This window comes from Ictidomys tridecemlineatus, chromosome 4 (assembly GCF_052094955.1).
Source record: "Ictidomys tridecemlineatus isolate mIctTri1 chromosome 4, mIctTri1.hap1, whole genome shotgun sequence".
Classification (NCBI taxonomy): Eukaryota; Metazoa; Chordata; class Mammalia; order Rodentia; family Sciuridae; genus Ictidomys; species Ictidomys tridecemlineatus.
The window spans coordinates 210,176,514-210,198,587 of record NC_135480.1 but is presented as its reverse complement, the minus strand read 5'-3'; the positions used below and the strand labels follow the sequence as shown (position 1 = coordinate 210,198,587).

The 22,074-nt window shown below is 47.1% G+C and overlaps 1 protein-coding gene and 1 non-coding gene across 8 annotated transcripts in view; both read right to left on the bottom strand.

Moving 5' to 3' along the window:
* Positions 1-22,074, bottom strand: part of Ehmt1 (euchromatic histone lysine methyltransferase 1) — a 157,903-nt gene that overhangs the window by 26,539 nt on the left and 109,290 nt on the right. For all 7 annotated transcript variants that reach the window (XM_078048823.1, XM_078048821.1, XM_078048822.1 and 4 more), the window contains 6 exons: positions 20,823-20,996; positions 19,661-19,743; positions 18,444-18,550; positions 9,050-9,172; positions 2,248-2,349; positions 895-999 (listed from right to left, as the gene is read on the bottom strand). In XM_078048823.1, coding sequence (XP_077904949.1) covers positions 895-999; positions 2,248-2,349; positions 9,050-9,172; positions 18,444-18,550; positions 19,661-19,743; positions 20,823-20,996 — 694 coding nt within the window. The remainder of the gene's footprint in view (positions 1-894; positions 1,000-2,247; positions 2,350-9,049; positions 9,173-18,443; positions 18,551-19,660; positions 19,744-20,822; positions 20,997-22,074) is intronic.
* On the bottom strand, positions 4,851-4,957 carry LOC120890229 (U6 spliceosomal RNA). Its single transcript, XR_005734470.1, has one exon. It is a non-coding gene; the product is annotated as a U6 spliceosomal RNA (small nuclear RNA).

Sequence of the window (22,074 nt, the reverse complement as noted above, 5' to 3'; positions counted from 1 at the left end):
AGGCCTGGGCACCTGAACAGGACCCTTATTTCCAGGTGGGAAGAGAAACTGTTTGCATCCAGGGTTCCAGATGCAAACAGTGTAGAGACTGTAAGTCCCCTGTGATGCTCAGGTCCTGGCACATGAGCCAGGTCACTGAGAGCATGAGTGTGGCCAGCAGCAGCACCCCTCATTTCTTAGTTCCCAGCCTAAGCTTACCTGCGCTGGACTTCTCACTGTGGCTGGTCGGGTTCCAGCAAGCAGCAGAGTCTCTTCTGTTTTCACCCCACCTGCCATCATGCGGGTACATAAGCCTGCCCCTCCTCCATCCCCTCTTCTAAGGTCCCTACAGACCTCTCAGAAAACTCTCTTCTAAATCAATCAGGCATCTGTGGTTAGGCTTCTCCAGAACAGGGGAATCCACCTACCTGACTCCAGACCCTAATTTTGGGGGAAAATAAACTAGTGCCACAAAACTAACCATCAATGCAGTGTCTCAAAACATTGTCTATTCACTTTTTTTTCTCTTCTAAGGAAGCAACTACAGGCAGAGCCAGCAGTTACCCTGGCCCTTGGACAAGGTCCAGTCCTGACGGACATTTCCTTGGTCTTCTCCTTGGGTCCAATAGGGGACACAAGCGGCAGAGAGCAGCACCACCAGCCACACACCCTCTCAATCTACAGATCTGGCCCAGGGGCCACGTCTATCTAGACCTCCAGCTCTACTTACATCTGGCATAAAGCAGCTGGGTCAATGAGCTGCTAATGCCAAGAAGTTAGAGCTGCCACCAGGTGCCAGCTCAGCTTTACATACAAAAGACCCTTTGGAATGAGGAAGCCATCCTATTGGCCCGACCCCCCATACCATAGGAGGCTGAGTCCTTAGGGGTTTGCTGTTAGCCATGAGAGACTTACATTGTCCCGGATATTGATGTCAGAGCCCTTGGATAGCAGCAGCTTCACAAGCTCCACGTGCTTGTACTCAGTGGCCCAGATCATGGGTGTCCAGCCGCCATCGTCCTGAGGGCAGGAAAGGAGACAGAGCTGTCACAGCTGCCAAAGACACGTCCAGCCGGTACATATATCTCACCCTGGGAATGAAAGGACCCCAGCTGGCAGTGCGATGCTCAGAGCCTGCTCTGGAGGTCTGAGCGTGCAAGAGGAGCCAAAACTGGTCCTAGACCCTCCCACAGGCATGGCTCCCGAAAGCCCTGGAGAGGCGGAGCTGCTGGCCGCCCACCCCAGTCCAAGAACAAGAGTGGGCACAACCTGATCTAGGCAGCATAAAAAGAGACTAAAAATGGCGAGTCCAGCTAGACCCAGGGCTCACTACACACAGGAAGACTGGTGGAAGTGTGAGCAGCAAGGCCTTCCCTTAGTCCTCATGACCTTGGGGGCAATTTCAAGGAGATAGGCCAAAAGATGGACACCAGGGCATAAAGGTCTCGGGATCGACACAGACTGTGTGAGCTGACCTACTATTCCTGGGTTGCTTCATCCAAATCTGAAAAGGTGCTTTCCAGGGCCTGAGCACTGTATGGCCAGCTCCAAGTAGAAGACCCAAGGCTCCAGCACACCCTCCCCAACTGCCGACTATTGCATTGCCAGGCCCTGGGCACCTGGCAGTGCCCAGAAAGGCCACCTTAGGGGCAACCAGCCCTGGTGGAAGGGGTAGGGTGGGCACACAGCAGCCCAACCTCATGAATAAGGGCATGGGTCAGGCAACAATAAAACCCAGCAGACGGTGATGCTCTGGACAGAGCAGAGAGGGAACTAGTCAAGATAAAACTGGAATCAGGTCTGTACCACAGGGTGGGGAGGCAGGGCCTGGACTGAGGGGCCAGGACACAGCCTTCTGAGGGAGACAAAGACTCACTCAAGAGCTGGGAGACCAGAATAATGAGCCGCCTGGAAGCCAGCCTTTTTAAGGGCACTCTCTGGCCTGATGAATACCTGCAGACATCCACTGTGTGCCCAGGAATGACCAGAGGTCACTATGTAGCACAATAGCATCCTGTGGCTCTGACAATGGGAGCCAGCTTAGTGGACAGTGAGACCCGGCTGAGGGAAGGCGGGAGCCCTGGGGGAGGTGGGTGCCATTCCAGGCAGGAACTGCTGGGACGCCTCATTCCAGCAATGAGATCTAGAGCAGGCTACAGGGGGAGGCCCAAGGCCTTTCAGGGATTGGGGGCCTTGTGAAGGGGCCGCTGTGGACAGACCCTGTCTGCCAGTGGGGTAATGCACCACGGGACAGGGATGTGGCTCTACCTGGCAGTTGACGTCCATCTGTCCATTGGAGAGCAGGTACTGAACCACGTCGTAGTGCCCCTTCTTGGCAGCCAAATGCAAACATGTGGAGCCTTCTGCATCCTGCAACACAAATGCCATTCAGTTCAAAGATACCACCCTCCTGCCTTGGCACTCTGTACAGGGCCAGAGACTCCTGCTACCATACAAAGGAGGTGCCATCCTGCCCCAGGCCACAGCTGAGCTCTAAGCTCCCTGCCCCTCGACAGCTGACACTTCAGGTGGTAGCAGCCTCCACCACACACACTAGCAGGCGTACCACCACGAGGCCCACACACTCCTCCTACCCACCCGGGACTGGATGGCTGAGGGACACCCCCAGGCTTCCCGTCAGGGCCAGCGTGCAATGCAAGTCCTGCTTGGAACAGTTCTAATATGACCCTGGGACCTGCTCCACCCACAGCAGTGCACTCTGGGCCCTCTGTCACACGGCACATTGAAAACAGCAAGTTAACGATGGTGTTGGGGTTTAAAACAACACAGTGTGGGAAAGCAGCCCTGTCACCTTGCTGGGCCTATGTTCCCTGGCTGCTAGGCATACCTCGTCAGCTTTCAGCTGTGTCCTCAAGGACACTACGCAGACCACACTAGTCAGGACAGACCCCAGAAGTCCCTGGATGACCCAAAAGGTCTATCTAGCTTGCTTGTGGTGACAGCTGGGCTGGAGGGCACTGGAGTGTGCCCACCACCCAGAGTGCACCCTTGTGCAGGGACCACAGGACCACACACGCAGTCCTGCCACTGCTAGCATAGGCCTGTGTCAGTACTCCCCACCACAGCTCTGCACTGACCTGTCTCTGAATTACTTTTCTCTGCTTTTCTACCTCACAGTCTAGACCCTGGATTTTATCAGGTATCATCCAACATACTGATATGAATCAGGATACCATCTTTCTTAAGAGCAGCCCCATGCCTGACTCCCACATCATTAGTGCTCAGGACAGGCACTGAAAGAGGGCTACAAGTTGGTAGGGACGGTGGGGAAACTGCTGCCCTGGCAGATGAACATGTAAGCCAAGAGAGGAGCCTCAGGGTGTGCAACCCCTGTCCCAGGGAGATAAGGGACAGGGACCCTGAAGGGGTGAGAGGAGGTCTCAGAGGGCAGAGGGCAGAAACTGAGGATCTCTGAATCAAGCAAACCACATGGGAATGATGTAAAGGTGGCAAAAAGAGGCCCTCAGGCAGAGAAAGGCTGTCAGCCTCTCAGTTCAGAGCAGCTTACCGTGACATCTCCACACTGAAAGAGACGCTCACGCCAAGCCCATCCAAGGGAACACCCCACAGTGCCCGTCCCATCTTCATCCCCTAAAGGTAACCACGCTCTTGAATTATTTATTCTTCTGATGTATCTCTTGATACTTTCATGATAGATATGTTCACACACGTTCTAAAATGGAGTCTAACATGTTGTAGGTCCTTCTCTAACTCCTGTTTAGTTCAAGATTATGTTTCTGATGTAATAGGTAATATTATATAATAATAGGTAATATTTCATGCTGATTCCCCGCTTTTAGCTGCCATAAAACTATCTCACCCTGGGACTGAAAGGACCCCAGCTGGCAGTGCGATGCTCAGAGCCTGCTCTGGAGGTCTGAGCAAACAAGAGGAGCCAAAACTGGTCCTAGACCCTCCCACAGGCATGGCTCCCGAAAGCCCTGGAGAGGTGGAGCTGCTAGCCACCCACCCCAGTCCAAGAACAAGAGTGGGCACAACCTGGTCTAGGCTTCATTCCTAGCCAAGGGACCGTTGTCTGACCTGTGAATACTGTGCATGCTCACAAGTGAGGGTGGCCATCGGGGACTGCTGGGCTTCAACCTTCCCAGGAGAGACCTCTAAGCCCCTGCCATGAATGTGCAGATGTTTGCCCCTGGCCAGGTGCTCTGGATGCCTTAGGTTTTCTACAATGATCATGAGAAGTGGGGTCTCAGTCACTTTTTATTAAGGCTGAGCACTCTTCCCATGCCCAGTGTTCATTTTTTAAATATGAATTTGCATGAATTTTTATTTGTTCTTTTTAGTTACATATGACAGTAGAGTCTATTCTGACATATGTACACAAACATGAAGTGTGCCTTATTCTAATTAGGATTCCATTCCTGTGGATGTCCATGATGTGGAAATTCACTATGGTGGATTCATGTATGTACACAGGAAAGTCATGCTGGATTCATTCCACTGTCTTTCCCTCCTCCCTCCCCACACCCTTCCCTTTATTTCCCTTTGTCTAATCCACTGAACTTCTATTCTTTCCCCTCCCCCCTTGTCGTGTTAGCATCTGCATATCAGACAGAACATTCAACCTTTGGTTTTTGGGGGGACTGGCAGGTCCATCCATTTACCAGCAAATGTCATAGTCATTGTTTTAAATGCAGTAATATTCCACAGCATATATGTACCACATTGTCTTCACCCATTTATCAGTGTTCATTTTGTGGGTGGCCTGCCTACGGTCTTTGCAGTGTTTTCTTTTGGGTTATTTTCTTTCATCTTATTCATCAAAGTTACACTTTATCCTGGAATCACAGTCTTCCCTATTATTTTTTATGTAAATTTTTTATTTATATAAAAATATGCAACACTTCACGAATTTGTGTGTCATCCTTGCACAGGGGTCATGCTAATCTTCTCTGTATTGTTCCAATTTTAGTATATGTGCTGCTGAAGTGAGCACTTCCCTGTTACTTTTAAAGACTCCCACATCTTCGTCTTTTACACCGGATCCTCAAGCTATCTGCCCTGTGTCACACCCTCCACAAGTCATAATTGACTTCACATTACAGTACAGGACACACGGGCTCCTCTTCGTCTGTCCAGCTGGATCTACACCTTTGCATGGAGAGCTCAGTGGGCATCTGTGAGCGTGGACCTGGCAGGTTCTAATCCACATGCTGCTGTTTTGTTTCTATTTACCCACCTGTCGTCATTCCACATACCCTGTGTTTTAGTTGAATAAATAAAAATTTTTAGTATTCCATTTTACTTCCTCTACTATTTATTTCCCCATAAAGCTATGCTTCTTAATACTTTTCCCCCTCTGTTAGTCTTCTTAAATCAACAGTCTCTCCCGAGTACAGTAACTTCACAACCCCCGCTCTCTGTACTCCTGCTGTCACACTCCTTCTTTGGGATGTGCATAAGCTCCACCTTGGTTACCACAGCTTTTTTTTGGTACTGGAGACAGAATCATGGTTTCCATTGAGCTAAGGGCCTCGCTAACTTGAGACCTCCTACTTCAGTCTCCCAAGTTGCCTGGATTGCAGGTGTGGACACCCTGCCAGCCTTTAGTTATTGCTTTAAATGGTCTCTTCTCATTTGAGAAACTTAAAGAAAGAAGAACTTTCAACACCTTCCTTCTTCTGCTTTCCTTCTGGACACAGTACCCTTTGCAGGAGACCCTGTGGGCGGGCCCTGCCTTCTCTGCTTGCCTGCATGGGCTTCACCTCATTCCCCCTTCCACTGGGCAAGTGCTCTGAGCTGACCTCCTCTTCTCGGTTGTTCTCTTTCAACACAATGGAAATATCCTTCCACCTGGGCCCCATCATTTCAGACAAGAAGCCAGCAGCATTTCACAGTGGTGTTCTCTACCTATGATGTGCAGTTTTTCTCTCGCACTTGTAGGGTTTTCTCTATTTTGGCTCCAACAGTTTTAGTATGTATACTTAGATGTTCTTTGTATTTATTTACCTTGCTTGGGATTTGCATCCGTGGACTGCCATTCTTCTCCAACTTGGGAAATCTGTGACCATCTTTCTTCCACATACTGTTTCCTGCTAGGTTCTCCTTCCTGTCACACAGTAGTCTACTCTCCCTTCTGCACACTATCTGCTGCTGAGACCCTCTCCCTTTCTTCTGCTGTACTCAAATTTTGATGAGGCTCACAGGTGCTGCTGACTTCAGACACCTGCTCAGTGGCAGCTCCTCCAACGCCCACCTGTGGGCTCCAGGTGCTCTAGGTCAGGCATAGAACCCCTGCCTCCCGGGTCCTCAGTTAGGGTGTCTGCTTGGGTGCCAGTTCCCCAAGAGGAGGGTAGGAAGTGACTCTTGGCATAAGATGGGGAAGATGTAGAGTGCCCTGCCATCACCACAGAAAGCACTTACTCACTCAAGAACACCAAGGCCATCCAACATCTCAAAAAAAAAAAAAAAATCAATAAAACCAATGGACTAAATAAAAACTTAAAAAAAATATTTATGACGTGATAACTACACTTAAAAAATGTTGACTTTAACAAAAGCAAATTAAAATAGTTTAAAAAAACACGTTTGTTATAATTAACAGCATGGATAAGGTGTGCCTGAACACTCCTGAAACAATTTAGATATACGTATAAAAAAGCATTTAAAATGTTCATATACTCTGAAACAGTAATTCCACACACACACAAAAATCAAACTCATGCAAACATTTAGTCTGAAAATGCTCAGTAAAGCATTGCTTTTTTAAAAAAAAAAATATTTTCTAATTACACATGAACACCATATCGTTACTTTGTTTATTTCTAAGTGGTGCTAAGGATGGCACCCAGGGCCTCACACGTGCCCGGCAAGCGCTCTGCCACTGAGCCACAGCTCAGCCCCTTAAGCACTGCTTTTAATGAAGGCGAAAATACAATAAATATTAATACACAAATCTGACTTTGATTTAAACAGGAGTTAATAAATTAGAGTGTTCAGTCACGTTTTTGATGAAAAAAATTGAGTATTAACATGAAAGACTAAGTTTCTGTATATGTGTTCTGTGGTACTGAGGACTGAACCCAGGGTGCTCTGCTATAAGCTACATCCCCAGCCCTTTTTATTTTGAGGTAGAGTTTCTAGGCCTCTCAGCCAGCAGCAGCACACAATACCTGCCTCCTGGGTCTGGCTCCTTTCACTCTGTGTCCTGTGGGTCCACCATGCTGATATGCCACTGTACAGGTGGGCCATGTACTGATCCTTTACCTGCTACTGGACACTGCTTCTCTTCAGCTGTTGGGAACAGCGCTGGCCATTAGATCTTCACACAGAGCTGTTTCTTCGGCATACACCTAGGAGTGGAACTCTGAATCGCACAGTAATTCTAGGTCTGGCTCTCACAGAGGCTGCTGCTTCAAACACAAGGGCTTGGACTTCACCTCCTCACCAACACTCCCTTTCCGACTTTCAGAATGGCCCTCCTGGTGGTGGAAGGTGGCATGTAACTGTAATTTTGATTTGCAGTTCCTTAATGACAAACAATGTCAACTATCTCTTTCTTCATCTCCTAAGTGGCCATTTATCTTTTTTTTAAAACCTGTAACCAGTTTTGAATTGGATCATTTGAGTTTTGTTGAGTTCTAACAGTTTAAATATTCTGAAGAGAAACCCTGTACCAGATACAGGATTTGCCAATAATTCTCCATCCTGCAAACTGTCATTTTACTCTCTTGATAATGTTCTTAGATGCAGAGATTTTTAAGATTAATGAAGTTTATCTAATTTTTCTTTATTGTCTGTATTTTGGGTATTATGGCCAAGAAATCACTTCCAAATCCAAGGTCATTAAACTTTGTTTTCCAAGAGTTTTACAGTTTTAGCTCTTTAGTTCTTCAATCCATTTTGTATTTATTCTCATATGTGGTGTTAACACATTCTTCTGTGTGTGGGTACCCAGTTTTCCCGGCACCATTGTTGAAAGTTGTCCTCTGCCCTTCAAATGACTGTCATATCCCAATAAAAGTTAACACATAGCAGGGTTTATTTATGGGCCTCTTTTATTCCTTGGATCTCTATTAGCTGTCTTTATGCCAATACCATGCTCTTTTCATAGCTTTATAGTAAGTTTTGAAATTGGGAAGGGTTAAGTCTCCCAATTTTGCTATTCGTTTTCAAAATCGTTTGGCTACTCCAAGTCCTTGAGATTCTACATGAAATTCAGGATGGGTTTTCCAGTATACATAAAAAAGGCTATAGGGGGCTGGGTTTGTGGCTCAGTGGTAGAGCACTTGCCTAGCATGCATGAGGCACTGGGTTCAATCCCCAGCACCACAAAAAAAAAAAAAAAAAAAAAAAAAACCCTAAATAAATAATGTAAAGGTATTTATCTACAAATTAAAAAAAAAAAAAGTCTGCTAGGATTTTGGTAACGATTGCATGGAATCCAGAGAATGCACTAAGCAGTACTTCATTTTAACTACATTAAGCCTCCTGGTCTGTAAGTGTGGGAGGTCTCTCCCTTCACTTGTGGCTTCTTGGACTTCTTTCAGCTGTGATTTGCCATCTTCAATGTACGGCTGTTTACCTTGTTGATAGTTTTCCCTCTTTTTGAGGGAATTATTTTCTTCATTTCATACTTGGATAGAAGACTAAGTACATAAACATGGAACTCATTTTTGCATGTTGATTTTGTATCCTACTACTTTGCTGAACTAGTTTGTCAGCTCTAACAATATTTTTGTGGATTCTTTAGGTATTATACAGAATATAAGAACAGAGACAAGCTTGCTTCTTCCTTTCCAACATGGATGCCTTCTATTTCTCCTCCTGCCTAACTGCCCTGGGTAGAAGATAGAGAGAAGTACACTGCGTGCAGGCGGCTGGAAGCTTCTGCACAGGGGGCCTGGTGCTCACCTGGGATGGCCACTAATAATGCCAGGTCACCTTGGAAGGTGAAGAGAATTCTGGACGACTGGGTAAATGTCTGCAGGCTACCAGTTCCTGACAGTGTTCCAGTGAGGAACTGTCTCCACTCTCGTTTCTGAGAAACGCCTACATAGGGAGTAGGAACATGAACATCATGGGGTACCTTTGGATCCACTTGTGCCCCAGCCTTGATGAGGTACTTCACTGCATCCAAATGGTTGTTTTCTGCAGCTTCCATCAGTGGGGTCCTCTGGTCTTCTGAGCAGGTGTCAATATTGGCGCCCGCCTGGTAAAACAAGGACAGTCAGGTGTATGGGAGAGAAGCTACTGCAGCCCTTCACATAAGCATAGATGCTTCCACGTCTAAAAAGGAGACTGAATGAGCAGCTGAAAACTCTACTGGACCACATCTGAGTCTTCCAAACTGCATTTAAGACAGCCATTCTATTTCTATGAAGTTTCAGTTCACACAGGGTGTTTTTTTGGCAAGATCTCATTTCTAAATTAACCTGATAGAAAATACTCACAGCACAGCAGTGTGACAACATCTTTACAAGTGAGAAAGATGGCATGAAACCTTAAAGCAGGCAAAGCAGGTGCGAAGAGGCCTGGGAAAGGGACATGCGGAGGGGCATCCCAGCTTGTTGGGTCTGCTGCCTACTTCTCCAGCTGTTTCAACAGTTTCCAAAATAAACAGAACCCAAACGAATTTCCATGATATGCATTTTGGAGCAATTTAATTTTTCTAAAAAGTAAGAAACTTGAAAGACTGGTGCAATAGCAGGTACACATAGGTGAAGCCCCCAACTTAACACTGGCTGTGTGCCAAGAGCAAATAAGCTGCTGGCAGCTGAAATCTTTTCCCCACAGGGTAACCATCCAACTTCTTAAACCAACAGCTAATATTTATCTTATAAAACAAATATTTACAATGAAATAGTGACAACAGTATTATTTTTGCTATTAGCAATTAAAACACAAGAGTAGAATCATCAAGAAAGGAAGTTTTACACAAGCCAGGAGCAGTTAAAGGGTGCATGCTGCAACTAGGGGTTCTGGAAGGGACTGTGGTGGTCTCCAGAGATAGACTTCATGGGCTAAATCTGGAGGCCCCAGGGCAGGGGCCAGAGGTCACACCAACCACAGATTTGACACAGAAACAAGGAGGTGGGTGGGGAGAGACACAATTTCAGACAAAAGTTCAAGGCCAGGGTCACACTGCTAAATCTGACGGCAAAGGAGGCCAGAATTCCACAGCGGCTGACTTTAACAAGTAAGTAACTTTCAAACACAGAGGACAGGGCAGCAAGTGGAGGCCATGCAGAGACAGTGCGGCTGAGGAGGGTCAGGGCTGCACTTGGAGACCATGCTCTATCTGCACACAGCACATATAGCCCTGCTCCTCCTGGACCCCCAGGATCTCACTCTGACCTTGGCACCTGGCACTACCAGCTCCGCAGACAAGCAGGAGCCCCTCATAGGCACACAGCAACCCTGGACCCCTGGAGAAGACACCAATTATTAACCATCACCCAAAAAACATTCAAGAACATTGAGACTCAGGGGGAAAAACATAGATGAAGAGCCAAAACCAAGACTTAACAGGTAACTAATGGAATTTGCCAACAGATGAAACAACACAAAAAAATGTGGCTTCCAGTTGTGGACTCTGCCACATGTTCAGCAGGGGACACTGGATCCATTCTGAAACTGGCAGGACCACTATGCACTCCCAAACCCTCACTGTGGGCACACCTAGTTCATAGCCTGGCACATTCAGCATTCACACTGAGCCCCATCTTGAAACAACACTCAGGAGAGAAAGCATCACAGCGGAGACAATAGTGTGAGCAGACAGAGGCGAACCTGCCTTTAGGCTAGGAAATAATCCCATATGTGAGGAGAAGCCCAGGGGCTCACAAGGCTGGCAGACATGGCAGCTCCTATATGAGTTACTACTGAGACTGACCCGCAGAGCCTCTCAGCCCCAGAGTCAAACCACAGACTCAGACCACAGATATCCACAGCCCTGGAATAGGACCAGGGCTGAGTCCATCCCGGCAACAGAGAAGCACTGTCTTCAAGGCTGGGATGCTCTCCATGGCTGAGCAGCAAGCGCAGCAGTGCTAAGGACCATTTGCTCTGTTGCTGTAGCTTCCAATCCAAACAGCACATGCAGCAAGTCAACAGGCACAGTGGGGATCAAACAAAACCAAAGCTTCAGCGAGTACTCAGTGAAACTAAGACGGACAAACATCACACATGCTCTCAAGAGGCCCCTGGACAGGTTCAGGGCACACAGCTCAAAACCAAATGCAAATGGGAGGTCCACAGGTCAGCCCAGCTGGGACAGGTCCAGAGAGGGGACAGGAAGAACTGACACCAGTGCTAGTCTTCACTGGGGGCTTCTGGCCAGAGCCTGCAGGAGATTTATGATGTAAGACACCCACAGACACTGAAACCCTAAGGAGCTGTGCCCTGGGACTCAGGGAAAACTAGAAAAAAACTCACTCTGTTCCTTTTCTTGGGAAATCACAGTTAAACTACTTGTGATTGAAGGAAAAGATAAAATTCACGCACAAAAGGATCTTCCAAGAATAGCAACAGTAACTCTATAGCTGAGGATTAGACCAAGGTTGACTGAGAACTAGTTGAGTTGTTCCAGGCTGGCCAGACAACCAGGTATGAATGAACAGATGTCCATGGAAAGGGTATAAAGAGTTCCTGTGGATAGCTGGGTACAGTGGCCCACACTTATAATACCAGTAACTTGGAAGGCTAAGGCAGGAAGATTACAAATTCGAGGTTAAACTTGGCAACTTGGTGAGAACCTGTCTCAAAATTAAAAAATAAAGAGTCAGGTGCGGTGGCATTGGCCTATAATCCCAGTGGCTCTGGAGGCTGAGGCAAGAGGATCCTGAGTTCAAAGACAGCTTCAGCAAAAGTAAGGCACTAAGGAACTCAGTGAGACCTGGTCTCTAAATAAAATGCAAAAGAGGGCTGGAGATATGGCTCAGTAGTTGAGGGCTCCTGAGTTCAATCCCCAGCATCCATCCATCCATCATCCATCAATAAAAATATAAAGGGTTGGGGATGTAACTCAATGGTAGAGCACCCATGGGTTTAATCCCCATTACCCCCACCCCCACCCCCCAAAAAAAACGCTGTATGCAAAGGATTCCCAAATATCTAATATTTCATTTTGTAATAGCTTCAGCCTCACAGGGCACAGTGGACACAGAACAGAACAGAAAGCCACAACTTCTCCAAGGACAACGCTGTGCAAACCACAGCCATGGTAAAGAGAAGAGTTAAGATGGTTCCACTCACTCCCACCTGCATTGCCTGCTTTTTCCACGTTATCACTTGGTTCTTGTTTTGTGATGTTGGAACTAAAAGAAGCTAGACACAAAAGAATCTGTCCTGTCCATCTCTATTAATATCAAGCTGAAAGTGGACAACAGTGAGTGGAGCCACCCGGGGAAGGTACAGGGAGCCAAGGCAGACAGGTTCTCACAGTGAGGGCTGGCAGAGCTCAGCCTCAGGGGCACAGCACCTTGGGGACCGACAATGTTGAGCCCTCTGTGAAGCCATGGGTAAAGCAGGGTGCTTACCTCCACAGACATCCCCCAACGTGTGGCACACTCACACATATACATGCACACTTATCTGCACTGGGTTTCTGGTCATGGGAATTGAATCCAGGGCCATGAGCATTCTGAACACTGTTCTACTGCTGAGCCACACCCCAGCCCCTTATTTTTTTAAAAAAAAAGACAAGACAAGGAAAAAAAACAATGCCTTTTGAAAGAATAATAATCCAGTTCTCAGTAATGAAGTCAGAATAGCGGGGTCACCCTAAATGAAATGAGGGGAAATAACTGGCAAGCAAGACTTCCAAGTCCAGAGAAATGCACTCCAGAACAGGTGCACCCCCAGTGGTGGAAAGGGAACCTACCCTGACTGTTGACCCCTAGGCGTCGGCCCCTGCTGTGCCCATGTCCTGGGATGCTGCCTGCTCTTCTCTGCCCACCCTCGGCAGCATCCCTGGACCTGCTGGCATCTCTCTCCTGCCCCAGGAAGCACCAACTCCTCTGCCTCCTCTGTATCATTCTATCCCCTCTTCCCAAATTACCCTACCTGCACAGCCCAACACTCACCCAACACTTCCCAACACACCCTGGCTGGCTAGACCTCGAAGCCTGCCTAGTCACCTCAGGGTGCTCTGTGGATAGCACAGGACTTCACTATAATTCTGAGTAACGCCTTCAGAACAGCAGGGTAAAATAAGAGGCTCTAAAAAAAGATAACCAGAGAACAGAGTTCTTGTGAGAACACCTCTAGAAAGTGCAGTGGCAGGTGAGGAGAAAACTTCGTTTGGGAATCAGTCTAGAAGCCCCATCTCCAAGTGGAGGAGTCCTAGCTGGAGACAACAGGAGGGTGCTTCTCAAAATTACACAGGAAAACAGGACAAAGGGCATGGACCCCTCCACAGAGTGTGCCAGCATGACACGGGACTAAGAAGAGCACCAACTATAATGAGGTGAGACTCAGGGCCAGTCAGGCTAAATAACAATCCCCAAACTTTCCAGAAGCCAAGTATAGTCACATATGAAGGGTCAGAGGCAGGGAGCATCAGATTCAGTGGGGCTTCTGCAACACATAGCTAGGAGGTTCAACACCCACAGAGTGGACAGGACAGGCCTAAGCCTATGAAGAGTGTTGGGGGACCAACAGAGACCAAGTCCACCCAACCATGCAAACACAAGAGAACAATGATGTATAGATGAAACGTGCCCTGTGGACTAAATGGCTCAGCTCAGGAGAATTTCTGAGCCTGAAGACAGGTTTTCTGAAATAAGACAGTCAGACCAAAATATTAGAATCAAAAAATACATAAATACACTTAAAAGAACAAAAAAGCCCACAAGGCTCATGGGACACACTGCCAAGAGAGCCTACATGGACAATTATGGATGTTCCAAAAACAGAGGGAAAGAGAAAAGGCACATAACAGCTAGTCGACAAAGCAGCTGCATAGAACCTGCAAGTTTGAGAAGGTATGGATCTCCAACAGGAAGCCCAGGGACGTTGACCAATCTGATCAACACAGATCACCAGGAAAACAGAAGAGCGGCACGGCCAATACCAGAGACTCCCCCTTGGCCAGTAGCAGACTCTGAGCAGAGCCTTACAAGCCAGGACAGAGTGGGATGCTGAGGTGGGAAAAACAGCTGAATGCCACATCTCAGAAATGAGAGAGCAACAAATCCAGCACCAGCCTAGCAGCCCTGAGAGAAATACTTAGGGTGCCCTGTTCCCTGCAGCAAAAGAAAGACAACTATCATCCTGGAAACCTGGGAAGTACAGCCAACAGGAGAGGGAGGCACCCAGAGAAAGGAGACTCACCCATCAGTACTGAAAGCCACTGAGCCACAAGGACACATAGGGAGGCTTGAAGGAAGGGACCAGGATATGCAGAATCACCAGAAACAACAGATTGAGGGTCCTCAATACCAACAGCCTTGAGTGCAAACACAGGAAATCCTCAGTGAAAAAGATACGGACTGCCAAATGATTTAGGCAGCAAGACCCAACCGTATGCTGCTAACAAGAGACTGACTTCCCCCAGCTGACAGCGCAATGGGGGAAGACTGGCATGGAAACCAGAAGCCAGCAGGACTCGGCCTGCTCCCAACAGATAAAGCAGATGTGAAGTCAAGAGCCATACAAAAGACCATGCACAGGGGTCACTTCAACAAGAAGAAATAACAATCACAAGGACTAAATACACTGCTGTTAGAGCACCCAGCTGTCTAAAGCAAGTGTATTACATCTAAAGGAGAGGAGGACTCCAATGAGTAAGAGTTGGAACTCCACCCACTTTCCTCAACGCAAGCATCACCTAGACAAAAATATCAACTATCCAAGGGAGTGGGACCTAGCTGCAGGAAGCAGGCCATTGCAGTGTGCCTGAAAGGGTTCTCTCTCTGCTTCCCAGTGGCCATGTGCTGAGGCGCTCTGGTCTGCCATGATGCTCTCCTTACTTCAGGCCCAGAGCAACAGAGGCAGTACACTGTGGACCAAAGCCTCTGAAACCGTAAGCCAAAATAAGTCTTTCCTCCTCCAAGCTGTCTGTGGAAGGTGTTTCAATCAAAGCAATAAAGTGTTTACTATCTCAAGGACTATTATGACAACTATATGCCAACAAGAGCTAAGCGCATACGATCTACCAACACTGAACTGCAGGAACATAAATCATCTCAAAAGACCATTAAGTCACAATTTAATCAACAGCAAAGTTTCCCAACATTGAAAAGTCCAGGTCTGGATGATCTCAATGCTGAATTTCATCACACCTTCAAAGACTAACACTAACTCTTCTCAAACTTTTTCAAAGAAATGAAAGGAGGAGCTGGGTATGGTGGTGCACGCCTGTAATCCCAGCCTCTCAGGAGGCTTAGGCAGGGGGATGATAAATTCAAAGCCAACCTCAGTCATTTAGCAAGGCCCTAAGCAACTCAGTGAGACCCTGTCTCTAAATAAAATACAAAAAGGGCTAGGGATATGGCTCAGTGGTTAAGCACCCCTGGGTTCAATCCCTGGCACCCAAAGAAAAAAGAAATGAAAGCAGGGAACCCTTTCAAACTCATTCTACGAAGCCAGTATTTTTCTGATAACAAAAACCAGAAGGACACAATGAAAAAAAGACTTCAGAACAATTTCCCACATGTAGATACATTAAAATTTCCTGGCAAAATGCTAACAAACTGAATCCAATAGTACATCAAAAAGATCATTAGCTACGGTGGGGCATGGGTGTCATCCCAGAAATGCAAGGATGATTCAACATGCACAAACACAAAAGAGTAACCTGTCATAGCAACACCACAAAAGACAAAACGTGATTGCCTCAACAGATGCAGCAAAACCATTCAATAAAATTTAATATCCCCTCCTAATAATACTATCCATCAATGAGGTAGAGGGACCATATTCGACACAACAAAGCCCAAAGCCACATGGCAGACCCTCAACAATGCCATGGTGAAGGGGAGTTCAGGGACTTTCTCCAAGACCCAGGACAAGGCAAGGATGCTAGCTTTGGCCACTTACTCAGTATATGACTGGAAAGCAGGGGGACAAAGAAACAGAGCATCCGAGAGGAAGGAGGAGGGCCAATTACCTGTTTGCAGATATTGTGATTTTATTTATAGGGAAACCTAAAGATTCCACCAGTTACAACTGATGCCTGAAATCAGTAAGGTTGCAGGGTACACTAATATTGAAATGTCAGTAGGTTTTTCATATACTACCAACAAAATTTCAGTAAAAGATAATATGAATACACACACACACACACACATTTATATAAATTTAACCAAAGAGGTGAAGGATCTCTAAGTGAAATTCACAGAACAATGATGAAAGAAGTTAAGAACATCAAAGAATAGGAAGATCTTCCAAGTGCATGAATTGAAAGAATACTGTTAAATATTAAACTACAGGTGACCCATAGATTCAGTGCAATTTCTATCAAAATACCACCGACATTCTTCATGGAAATGAGAAACAACACTCTTAAAATTCATATGGAAAAACATAACACTCTGAATACCAAAGCAATCCTGGGCAAAAAGAATGAAGGCTGAAGGCCCCACAATTACTACAAAGCCATATTAACCAAAATAGCAGCCTACTGGCATAAAAGCAAGGCACACAGACCAGTGCAACAGAATAAGCATCAGGAATAAATCCACATATTCACAGCTGATGGTTTTTTGATAAAAAGCACCAGGAACACATAACAGAGAATAGTCTCTTCAACAAGTAGTGTGGGAACTGAAACTATGGCACTACCAGAAGAAAACAGGGAAAATGTTCTAGGATATTGGTAGGGCAAAGATTTTTTTGGATATGACTCACAAAAGCACAGGCAACAAATGCAAAACCTGACAAATGGGATTACATCAAACCAAAAAACTTCTGAACACCAAGGAAACAATCAACAGAGCTGAGAGGCAACCTACAGAATGGAAGAATATACCTGCCAACTATTCATGTGATGAGGGCTTAAATTCTATAATGTATACCAAATAGAATAATTCAATTTTAAGATGGACAAAAGATCTGCATAGACATTTCTCAAAAGAAGATATACAAACAGGCCAGGCGTGGTGGCATAATCCTATAATCCCAGCAGCTTGGGAGGCTGAGGCAGGAGGGTTGCAAGTTCAAAGCCAGGCTCAACAACTTAGCAAGACTCTAAGAAACCTGGTGGTTCACGACTAGGGATGTGGATATGCCTCTGGGTTCAATCCCTGGTACAAAAAAAAAAAAAAAAAAAAGATAAGCAGGAAAATCAAATCCACAGTGAGATATCATCTCACCCCAGTAGAAAGGCTAATGACAAATGACATAAGTCAGTGAGAATGTGGACAGGGGACTCTATACACTGCTGGTAGGAGCATAAATTAGTTCAGCCACTAGAGAAGTAGTATGGAGGCTTCTCAAAAAATCAGAAATAGAACCATCATCTGATCCAGCACCCACTCCTGAGCACATATGCCAAGGAAAGGAAATCTGTAAGTCGAAGAGAAATCTGCTCTCATGTGCTGACTGCAGCAAGGTTCACCAGCACCAAGATATGTTGCCATCCAAGGTGTTCTTCCACAGATGAATGGGTAAAGAAAGTGTGAGATGAACACAGTGGAATATTATTCAGCCATAAAGAATGAAGTCCTGCCATCTCTGGCAACATGGATAAGCATGGAGGACATTATGTGGGGCACAATAAGTCAGATGCAGAAAGACCCATACTGCATGTTCTCATTTAAATGTGCAAGCAAAGAACAGAGGACTGGTTCCCAGAGGCTGGGAAGGGTGGGATGGGGAGCTGGAGAGGATGGCCAATGGGTATAGGGAGCAGCTGGCAGGAAGGATGACTTCTAATCTTCCACAGCAGAAGAGGGTAACTATGATTGGCACAATTAACTGAATATTTCAAAACAGGTAGTAGAGAGGATTTTGAATGTTCTCTAAAGAAATGACCAACATTTGAGGTGATGGATACACCAAATGCCTGGATCTGTTACGTATTATATACATATTTTGAAACATCACCCTGTACCCAATAAATGTGTGCAATTATTATATGTCAATTACAAATTTTAAATATTTTTTTAAAAAACATCCCTTATATAATTAAAGCAAGTTCTGAATATAAAAAAGTAACCAGGTAGTGGGGGGTGGGGGAAGGTTTGGGCTGAAGTGAACCCTTATCTTTGGCAATAGGTCAATAAATATCAAAACCTAAACCTAAACTAAAATTAAACAAGTTGACACACAGCCATGCTGTGTGGGACTGTGAGCATGGAGATCAATGCCAGCAGAAACAGCTGGAGCAGGGCCAGCAGCCCCAGGGCCACGAGGGACAGGAAGCTTCTTTCCTGGCAGCACTGCCACTGCCTCGGCTGGGCTAGGAACCTGGAGTCTCTTCACTCCAACAAACATGAAGGACAGCGAGGGAGAGGTCTGGGTGAGCCGCGCCTCCAAACCTGAACTAGCATGTGGCAGATGTCCACATGGCCGGCCTCTGCCGCAGCGTGTAGTGGGCAGCGCTTGTTCTGGTGCTCCATTTTGAAGTTGGGGTCGATTCCATCAACTGTGAACAAACATGGTATAGCCGGTTACGCTGCTGTCACCACTGATGTGCCTCCAGATGACCCTGATGGCTGTGACAGCCAGAGCTGGCAGCTCCCAGACCAATAGCCAGTGCCGAGCCAGCTGGAGCCAGCACACTGCTCTGTCTGGTCTGGGCCAGGCCCCATCTGCTTAGAAGACTGACAACACACAACCCAGCTGGCAGAATTGTCCATCAGAGGCAGGTAACAACACCTGCCCCTTCCTCGTCCCCTCTCCGTCTGGGGGCCTGGCTCTGTTCTTGAGTGTTCTTGGGCTGAGCCTCCCTAGGCCTATGAGGACACTGACAAAGATAAAATTGGCTCTGGGGTCCTGTGACCAACAACTTGGACATCTGTCAGATACTCAGCAAAGAAGCCAGCCATACAGAAGTGAAGTGACTTAGACTGTGTGAAGTCAGAAGGAAAAGAGTCAACAGCCATTTTGGTCAAAGTTAAATAAACCTCCCCCCCCCCCCGCCACCCCCGAGCAAACTGTTCAACTTCTCTCATGTTTTGCTGAGAGACAAAAGCCTTTTTTTTTTTAAATGACGTTGATGGACCTTTATTTTTTTCATTTATTTATATGTGGTGCTGAGAATTAAACCCAGTGCCTCACACATGCTGGGCAAGCACTCTACCACTGAGCACAACCCCAGCTCCAAGGCAAAAGACTTTTTAATCACCTCTTTTGAGCCCAGAGTAGATAAACTTCTGAGCCCTCAAGCCTGGAGCCATGGGCTCAGAGCTCAGGCTATACGGGTGCACCAGTACCACCTGTCCACAGACAGACAGACAAGGCTCCCTCTGCAGCACTCACAACAGGCCCCAGCACTAGTATCGCTTTTTAGGCACCTACATTTCTAACTGATTTAATCGTCACCTAATTCCTTTTCAAAAGTTAGAAATGCAGAGTGTCCCAGTGCCACGAGAAGGTGGACATGAACATCAGAAGCCGGATGGTGCCACTGGGCACTCCCAGTCATGTGCAAAAGGCTCATGAACAGAGCAATAGTAAGATCAGGCTCATAAAAGAAAGGGGCAACCAATAGGACTGTGCTCCGTTCCTTTGGGTGCCCATGCAGGCAACTCACCCAGCATGAGGAGCACCTTCTGTAGCTCGCCCTGCCTGGCAGAGAAGTACAGCTGCTTCGGGTGGAAGCGAAGCTTCTTGGGTCTGTAGGAAAGCAGAGGTCATGGTCAGCACAGCCCAAGTTGCATCCGTAAACCTGGAAGCCAAAGGCCCTTGGTGTACAGCTGCCTGCCAATTCCTCAAGGTCATACACAACGAAGCCACCAGTCTTGAAGCATCTTACAGTCAAACCCTTCTCGGTTATGGCATGAGAATGCTCACACCAGGAGCTTCTGTAGATGTGGCAAAAGAACCAAGGGTCAAGGGCAAGCCATTGCTCTGCAGCAGGTGGAGGGAGACCCTGAAGAGCCACCAACACACTCAGCACAGCAACAATGAGGCCATGTGTACAGCCCACTCTCTGCCTGTAGCACAGTGGGTGACAAGAGCTGCCACCAAGCTACATAAGCCAACTTCCAGCAGTAAAGAAGGGCCTGGGGCTGCAAGAGTGGGGACCCAGGTTTTATGCTGTGAAAACTTTAATATCAATAACTAAATTGATAAATATACATCAATAACTGGGGTATGGGGATAGGCAGGAGTCAGGAATAGTCAGGGCGTGGTTGGTGCAGTAGGGACTATAAGCAACAAGTGAACGCAACGGTTGCTGTAACAACAGACTGAGAGACCAAACAGAGAGGAAGCTAGAGGGAGGCCCACCCAGGTGAGGAAGAGGTACACTAGGACTTTGTCAGCACCAGGATTTTTCTATTCATGGAAGAATAAACATGCTGCTCTTCCTCCTGAAGGAAGGTGAGGTTGTCCCACCGAAGGGAGGACCTGGGCATCCTGTCGGCCAGAAGTGCTTGCAGGTATCTGGGTATATGGGGTATGGAGCTGTTAGGAAAGCCTGCACAGCTGGGAGTGGGCTCCGGGATGGTGTTTTTGTCAGTGGTCTGTGGGCGGCATACCTAGGGAGTGGGTCTCTAGTGTCTTTTGACTGTCCTCACTTAGGACTTCAAGGGCCTCCCCAGGACCACAATTGCAATGGTTTCCCCAAACAGTATAAAAACACAAGAGTTGTTCTGATCAACGGTGTCACTCAAACAGCTGGAAAGCATAGTGACCCCCGACCCCCCGCCCCAGGACATAGCACAGTGATCATCTCCAAAATCAGCTCTTACTTTTCCGAGTCCAGAGCGATCAGAGCACTTTCCAAGGTTTCCTTCCCAGGTCCCTGGGAAAGGCCAGAGGTCGGCCTCGCCAGCCCCACCGGCCCGGTGGGATCGAAGCCCTCAGGCACGTGGGGAGCTGCACTCTGCGGCTTGTCGTCCTCAGAGAGTGGGGCTCCAGCAGTGCTTCAGGGGGAGGAAATTAGTGAAACATCGGTTTTGGCATTCGAAAACCTCTTCTCATGAAAAATCAATGAAAACACAAAATACCCTGCTTCCACCTGTCCCACAAGCTGCTTCTCCAGTAGAGACAATGGCCAGATCACCTGCTACCTGCTTTGTCCAGAATGTGACAGCCCTGAATTCAGAACCCCACTCAAGTGAGGGGTGAGGCTCCTGAGTCACACTTATCCCACCTGCTGCCCTCCCCAGCAGACAGAAACCCACTGAGTCGTTATTTCTCTAATCTTTAGTTTGGAGAGTTCATAATTTGTGTCCTTTAAAAGATCTTCCATTAAGTCTTAATTTTCCTTCTATCAGCATGAAACTTCTTAAACTCTGCTTTCCCCTTTTTTCTGGGTGGCCTGTGGGTATGGCTGCCACTCTGGAAGGGTCTCTGCATCACCTCCCTTACTACCAGGCTATGGTTGGAGGGAGAACTGGCTGCTGCAACTATGCTTTTCTTTTGCTGACAACATCAACTCTAAACAGTTTTAGCCACTTCCAATGGACTCCTTCAGGAAAGTGATGTTATGAGTCTCTGTGAATACTGTTCCAGACTGTTCTCCTGTCTCCAGAAAGGCTTCTACCCTGCCATGAAGAGTGTAGTGGAACTGGGAGCAGTGGTGCACGCCTATAAACCCAGCAACTTGGGAAGCTGAGGCCGGAGGATCGAAAGTTCAAAGAGAGCCTCAGCAACTCAGTGAGACCCTGTCTCAAAATTTTAAACAAAAAGGGGAGGCAGAGGTTTGGGGATATAGCTTAGTTCTAATCCCCAGCACCGCCAAAAAAGCAGGACTGGGGGACAGAGGGAAGGGAGGCCTGGGCATGTAGCTCAATGGTTAAGTGGCCCTGGATTCAATCCCCAGTACCAAAAAAAAAAAAAAAAAGAGGGTAGCAGGAAGAGCCTGCAACAGCTGATGGATGCTTTAGGCTTATCAAATAATCACTGCAGGGACTGTGCTGGTGACAGAACTCACAAAGCCACATCCATCAAGTAGCATGAAAACAGGCAACTGAATCTACAAAACCTAAAAGAGACCCA